Raw genomic sequence first — 7635 nt, 5'->3', positions numbered from 1 at the left:
TGGCGGACCCTTTTCCTTCCGAGGGGCTAAGACCGGCATGCACCGCGCGCGCGCGCGCGCACGCGCTTGGGGGGGGAGGCGGAACAGGTTTTAGGGACTTGGGCAAAATTACTGAGGGTAGGAGAGAAGCAGAATAAAGCCAAGGGTTCAGGTTAAAATTCTTTGCGCAGAAACGAGTAGAGGGCGGCCCATAGCTAAAGTTGCGGTTAAAAAGAGTACAAGGCCACAAGCTCCTTGTAAAATGCAGAGTCCGGATCAGACCTCGGAACCTCCTTCTAATAAATGTATAACAGCTATCAGGTTTGATTACTAAAGAGTCGACAGGGTACAAAAGAATACACATTGTAGGTTCTACAGCAGATACATGGTCATCCAAAACAGTTTGAAATAGAATTCAGGCCCCTGTGTCTAGAGCCTGGAGTTCTCAAGAGTTTGAAGGGCACATAAGAATGCAGCTGAAGCAGTCTAGGCTCCAAGGGTTAAGAATCAAAACTGGTAGAGGGACCAGGGATTTACCTCAGGGGCTCCGCCCCAGCCTCACAAGCAAAGTCCTGAGTTCGACCCCAGTACAAAACAAAATTGGTAAGGGGGGAAATAACACCAACAGATATTCAAAAATCTGCACAATTCTTCTGAGGACATGGCCTCCCTTTTAATTCACTCAGAAAATAGATTTGGAAGAAATTGGAAATTAGTTCCTTGTTTCTGCACACACACACACAATCCAAGCCCAGGTGACCTAGGGAAACTTTGCAGACACTAAGGTGACTGACATTCTGAAAGAGGATAGAGGAAAAAGAACTGATTTGCTCCATCAATAATTATTAGATGGGGCTGAGGATTTACCTCAGTGGTACCACGCCTGCCTTGCAAGAGCAAGGTCATGAGTTCAACCCTCCCATACTAAAAAAAAAAAAGATGTGTGTGTGCATACCAGATGTGCTGATTTGTCTATGATCTTTGTATTATGATGGTGTAGGACCCAAGTGGAATGGAATGTGGAACTCCTTCCTGTACTTCCTCCCGCTCAATAAAATGTGCTCACAATCTGTTCATAATGGATGGTGTTAATTATGTAAGCAATAGAATAAAGGTTTCAGCATCTTACCTCTTTGTGTCAATCTCAAAGATCCACAGACCTGGGGTTTAAAAAAAAAAAAAGAAGAAGGAAGGAAAGCTCAAAGCTCAATGGACATTCTTTGCAAAGTAATCTCACAAAATATCTTTTAAAGAGAAGTGACTCTTGCCAGGGATTTAGCTCAGCGGTTCAGTGGCCTGCCTTGCAAGCGCAAGGACCCAAGTTCAATCCCCGGTACAAAAAAAAAAAAAGAAGTGACTTTTAAGAGTGAAGTCGGGAGAAGATGGATCTTTCTGGTATGGAAGTGCTGTAACTCCCCAGGGAAAGAGGAAGGAAGAGCAGGCACATCACAAACATGTAAGGTAGAAGAAAGTACTAGGGAGTACCTGAACCAGCAGTGTATTTGTAATAGGGCTGAATGCCCACAGAATCTCCCTCAGGAATGGAGGGAGTAGGTATGTAATGTATTGGGTTACTCTGGCAGGAAAAGGATAAGAAACATGCTAGCAACAGTAATAACAAAGAAAGCCACTTCCACCTTAAGTGTATATCCTTCAGCTCTGCTTTTGCTCCTCACTTCACTGTCAAAAGATCATCAATCAGATAATCTATCTTCCTATCTTTAGGCCTCCCAATACATAAGAGTGTACAGAAGGGAAAAATGACAACAAATTTCATTAAATAGAACTATCTTATAGATTTATTAATGAAAAATACTTTACAAAAACAATATGTTTGGCCCTAAAATAGATCAGCTGACTAAGGGTATACAGTGGCGACTGAGCAAGTGGCAGTAATGGCTCTGCTGCTGAGGAAAAAGGGTTTGTTATTGTTCCTGACTCCATCTCTTCAGAACAGTGAATGTTATGATGGCAGGTCCACACACCAGGTTTGGGGCATGGGGAAGATTGACAGGCCATACATAGTTCCTCAGCAGGTGGGCTTCCCTAAATAATGTGGTCAGGACCCTCCAAGGATGGGAGGTGGGGAAGATAGTCAAGTAATAGGAATAGGATAAAACAAAGAGAAAAAGTTGGGAATGTAGTAGGAACCAGAGGATGAGGGTTCCGGTGGAGGTGGGGACAGAACAGTATCTGAAAATAAAATGATGACATTATGACACTAAGGAATGGCTAAGTTTTCAGAGTAATGTGATGGATTCAACTTTAAAGTGGCTTAAATAGAGCCCTAAATAGTAGTTGCTTCCTTTTGCTAGAAGAATCTAAGTTGGCATTTAAAGTATTTCCTCCCAAAGAGGAAAAAAGAGTCAGGTCTCTTTTGACATTCCTGGTACTGCTAGGAGAAATTGCCAATTCTCATAACCATGATAGGGATGCCAGGTACCAACTTTGCCACAGTAGTTTTCTAGGAAAAAAAATAGCACAGTAAAGGGGTGAACAGGACTCAGCTGCTGTGCTACAGAACTCTAGCCTTGTTCTGCTCTGTTCCATGGGCATCTGCTAGAAGAGACAGAAACCCCTCCCTCCTGTCCTCCTGAGTCCAGATTGGGAGGCATAACTGCTTTGCCTCCAATCATCATCTGGGGGAATGTCTACTCTTCGAGGACCAAGTGTTCGTGACGCTGGAACAGGAGCTGAATTCCAAGCTGACCTCGAGGATAAATGAAGACTGCTGGATGGTGGGGACACGGGGTGAACATTGGAAAGGTAGCAGGATGGATGGGAAAGATCTCCCCAGGACTGAGCATGAGGGACCTGAAATCCCTGGCTGCTCTCTGGTAGTATGGCAGTGTGGGTTAGCTGAGGCTTGTACTCTGGGGTACTTAGGAGTCTGGCCCTAATGTGCTGGTTGGTCTCTGACCAAGGTCCCATGGTAGCATCAGTTCTGGAACGATGGGGGAGACTCCGATAGGTCAAAGTCCTTCCTGTGTACTTGACCCCTTGGGAAGTTTCACTCCTGTCACACATAGCCAGAAACTGCTGGACATTCCTTGGAGTTCCTGAGGACAGAAAAGAAACCCAGAGACTCAGTATCCTCATAAAATAATTCTCCTTTTCCATGGCTCATTCCTGGCTATTCTACCCAACTCTTTACTCCCACATAAACATACATACAAGGTAAACACAGCACCTAGTTTTGCTTTTGATTTTATTTTTAAAAATTCTTAATATACATCAAAAATAAGTCTCTCATCTCCACCTTGGGCAAATGAAACAGTCTCCTGAATGCTGTTACACCTACCTTGTTCCACTACAATTCCTCTGACATAAACACACACACATGAATAACCTCCTAACATGGCAGATATACTGCCCCCTCAATGACTTTTTTTTTTTTTTTGAAACAGAGTCTCACTATGTAATTGAAACTGACCTGGAATTCATTATGTAGCCCAGGCTGGTCTCGATCTCACAGTGATCCTCCTGCCTCAGCCTCCCAAGTACTGGGATTACCAGCATGCGCCACCATGCCCAGCTTGCAATGACTAATTCTTGAGCAACTACTCTAAAGTCTCACTTATGATCCCCAGTGATGGTGGTGGTGGGGTCTCATTTAGCTTTTCTTAACACAGTGGTACCTTTAGTAAGGCTGCCTGTGCTTACATTCCTGCTCAATCCCTGAGATTTCTGCTTTTTACACCACTCTTCCTACATACACAATGTAGAATGCCTTTTCTATACATTTATTCAACATTCGCATTACTGATATTGTCGGCTAATATTTACTTGTTGGCGATGAGAAGAGATTGTCCTGTGTATTGTATGATTAGTAACATCCTAGGCCTCTACCCATTAGGTTATACTAGACTTCCTCTTTCCTATTTGGAACCATTGTCTTAATCAGAGACTGAGCCCATAAGGAGGAAAAACAGAATCTCTTTCTGTAGAGGGTCAGTGGAAGCCAGAATGATGCTGCCCACCTTCCCCAGGATCATCTGGGTTTGTACACATAGCACGAGTACGCCAAGTACAGGGTCTTTCTAGGCTTCCCTTCACTCCTTATTGTCTTACACCATCCCTCAGCTGAGACTCAGTGAATAGGACATGAATTAGTATAGAAATGACACTTCAACTTTGGGAGAATCGCAAACACTGGGTATTAACTCCCCTTGGTCACTTAAAAGGTTATTATATAATGACTAAAATAGTTCATTCTCATGAGTAGCTAAATTCTACGGGTGCTGGTTTACATTCTGACCTAAAAAACTGTGGTGCCAAGAGATGATTCATTCACAATTCACAGAGATCAATACTCAATCTTAAAACAGTAATTTATAAACTTACACCACTCCACTACAGGACATCCCAGCCCCCATACTAATTTGACCCTCAAGAGTCCCCTGGAAACACATTCTAACAAATAATATTACATTGAGAGGAGTTACCTTCGGGTCTATAAGGTTCCCCTGCCATGATGGGCATCAGGACATCTGGGGACAGGAACTGTGGTTGGGGAAGGTAGAGTTGGGAATCAAGGAGAAACACAGGAGGATCATGGATGACAGGGAGGGAAGAGGAGCTGGAACAACGGTTCCCGGTTTCCAAAGGCTTTTTCCTCATGTTTGATGAATCCTTATAATGAGACAAGACAAAAAACACAAAAATGGGGATTAACACAGAGCAGGATGTGGTTCGGTAAACACAGTGAGGCAAGCAGGGGAAATGGAGGGAATTTAAGTACAAACACACATTGTTCTAGAGAAGCACCCTATTTACTCTTCTTGTCAGCCCTTTTTTTTTTGGTACCAGGGACCAAACTCAGGACCTCGCACTTGTGAGGCAGGTGGTGGAACCACTGAGCTAAATCCTTGACCCTTTGTCAGCCCTTCTAAGAAACTCAAACTTCAGCTGGGCATGGTGGTGCACGCCTGTAATCCCTGCACTCAGGAGGCTGAGGTAGGAGGATCGCTGTGAGTTTGAGAACAGCCTGGGCTACACAGTGAGTTCCAAGTCAGTCTCAACTACACAGTGAAACCCTGTCTCAAAAAAAAACAAAAAACAAACAAAAAAAAAACCCTCAAACTTCAAATCCACTTCCCTGCATCAGTTTTAATCATATCTATCAACTGCTTAGACCTACCATTCAAGTCTTTAGCAGACTTTTTAATGCTAACAATAGAATCAGGAAGATTGAAATTGAAATTGTAAAAATTGAGAGAGAGAGAGAAAGGATGAATTAAAGGCTGAGAAAATGAAAAATCTTTATTTACTATAAGTGAGAACTAAAATATACCTGCTGACATAAAGAATCGAACACTCGACTCCATCTGCTAACCTGCCACTTCATTTCAGGACAGCTTCCTTCTTTGCCTGTGAAGTCTACATTCACAAATGCTTGAGTTGTGTGTTCTATACCTTATTAGTTATTGATTTATGGTAAAACACAAGAAATGTTCCCATTAACATATGAAACATGAATACATCCAAAATTAAATGAATACTCTTCCAAACTTGTCCTCCTTGTACCACATTCTAAGTCATTCAAGCGGCAATGCCCTTGACTTCTGACTTTCAATCAACAATTCCATTATGACAAGTACTCCCATTTCTACTTATGGATTTCCTAGTTAAGTTTAGCTACACCAAAGCAATAGATTTCAATATGATCTTCCTATCTCATATCCACTACCTAATTACTGTGATCTAGAAAGTCCTATGGTATAAAGCAACTGCTGATCTTTCTCGCTTTAACTCCAACCATTCTGGTATCTTTTACATTCTTCTGAGCACTTTTTTTCTTGGTACCGGGATTGAACTCAGGTCCTTGTGCTTGCAAGGCAGGCCACTGAACCGCTGAGCTAAATCCCCAGCCCCATCTTTTACATTCTTAATGTTCATCAAACACAAACTCACTCCTACCTCAAGGCCTGAACACTTATTATCCCTATTACTAGGAATATTTTCCCGTGGCCCAAATCTTCATATCACTGAAGTCTCTGATCAGATGTTACTTCTTTAGAGCTTATGTCCCTCACTACCCTACCAAAAACAGCACTGAGGAAAGCTATTGTTACTTTTTCTTCTGGTAGGAGTGGTGACTGAACGCAAGTTTTCACACAGCTAGGGAAGCAATCTACCACTGAGCTACATCGAAACCCCCACTTTACTTCTATATCCTTTGACTTATTTTATTCGCCTTTATTACACTTATGATTGCCTGATGTTAAATCATTTTATTGTCTTTCTCTCCTAGTAGAATACCTTTCTTTTCACTTCAAGATCCCTAGCACCTTGAACAGCACCTGGAACAATGCAAGCATTTGGTAAATAATACATTGACTAAAACAACCCATATGTCAATATATTTAATTTCCTTTAATAGATTGCAAGCATTCAAAGGCAGAATTTGTGTTATTTCATCAGTGTATGCTCATAACACCTATCAGGGGAAGAGTGTTCCAAGAAGAAAGGAATTTCTAAGGGAATAGCACACAATTTCCTGCTTTTTCCTCAAGCTGGCTCTTTTTCACAGTCCCCTTTTAGGGTTCCTCAAGGATATGTCCTGGCATTTTTTCTCTTTGCAATTCTCTTTTTTTCTTTTCAGTGGCATGGATTCTCAAATCTCAATTTCTAAGTTGTGTGTCTTAAATGCAAAGGCCTACCAACTCTCTCCACTCCGGCATAATACATCCCAAATTGAACATATTTCTTCCTTCAAATATATTATTAACAACCAAAAAAACTTGCATATTACCCTTGATTCTCCTCCCCCACACCCAGGCAGGCAGGCATCAAGTATCATTTATGTTTTTTCCTAATTGGCTCTCCAATATGTTTGCTCTCTCAATCCTTCCAAACTCCTTATTGTAACATATAGGGCTCTTTGTGGTCCATGATTTGACTAGTATTTATATTCTTTCTCCTCTCCCTTGTCAAGACTCTCCATCATCTCCCCTCACCAGACTCTGTAATCCTGACATACCAAACGAACCTCTATGAAGTCAGTTAACATTTGCTGAAGGACCCTTTGCCTATTATATTCTTTTTGCTTTCTCTAGGAAGTCTTCAATACCTCAAGCCGAGACACAGCTTCTATTATGTTCCCATAGCAACAAATCCTTATCAAATTATAAAACTGCTTATTTATCTGTCCCCCATAATAGACTGTTAACTCCATAAAAGCAGGGACTATAACTATCTCACCATAGTATTCCCAGCACCTGGCACAATACCAAGAACATAAGCTCAATAAGCACTTGTTTAAAGAATGAATCAATGAATACATGAATTCTAAAGAAATCAGAAGGAAGCCAACTCTCTTAGGAAAATCACATTTTACATTAAATGCATTCAGTGTGTGTGAGAACAAATGCTGGGCAGAAAAGATTACTGTCCCAAAAAGAATAGCAGGCTGTTGAATTACTTAAGAACTTATAGAAAATAAATTGGGGGGTGGCTCTAGACAGGGAAAATGGATCTGAAAGGATGGTAAGACAGAAGCCATAGTTTTCACTATATATGCTTTTTATTTTTCTTTCTTCTTATCTGTCTATCTGGCACTAGGGACTGAATTTGGGGCCTCTGCACTGAGCTACATCTTCAGCCCTTTTTAGTATTTGCTTTTTTGTTGTTGCTGTTTTTTTTTTTTTTTTTTTT

The 7635-nt window shown here is 41.5% G+C and overlaps 1 protein-coding gene across 14 annotated transcripts in view; it reads right to left on the bottom strand.

The window, feature by feature from the left end:
• Nucleotides 1-1306: 1306 nt before the first annotated feature.
• Usp54 (ubiquitin specific peptidase 54) overlaps nucleotides 1307-7635 on the bottom strand; it is a 117461-nt gene continuing 111132 nt past the window's right edge. For 11 of the 14 annotated variants that reach the window (XM_033766530.1, XM_033766527.1, XM_010607035.3 and 8 more), the window contains 2 exons: nucleotides 4425-4611; nucleotides 1308-3038 (listed from right to left, as the gene is read on the bottom strand). In XM_033766530.1, coding sequence (XP_033622421.1) covers nucleotides 2539-3038; nucleotides 4425-4611 — 687 coding nt within the window. In that variant the 3' untranslated portion in view covers nucleotides 1308-2538. Of the gene's footprint in view, nucleotides 3039-4424; nucleotides 4612-7635 lie in introns of those variants that run through there. The other 3 variants (XM_033766533.1, XM_019205060.2, XM_033766538.1) reach the window with 3 other exon arrangements.

This window comes from Fukomys damarensis, unplaced genomic scaffold, assembly GCF_012274545.1.
Source record: "Fukomys damarensis isolate Sample0158 unplaced genomic scaffold, DMR_v1.0_HiC HiC_scaffold_20, whole genome shotgun sequence".
NCBI classification, from domain to species: Eukaryota; Metazoa; Chordata; class Mammalia; order Rodentia; family Bathyergidae; genus Fukomys; species Fukomys damarensis.
Note: the sequence above shows the minus strand (reverse complement) of the source record. Positions and strands in the feature narration are given on the sequence as shown.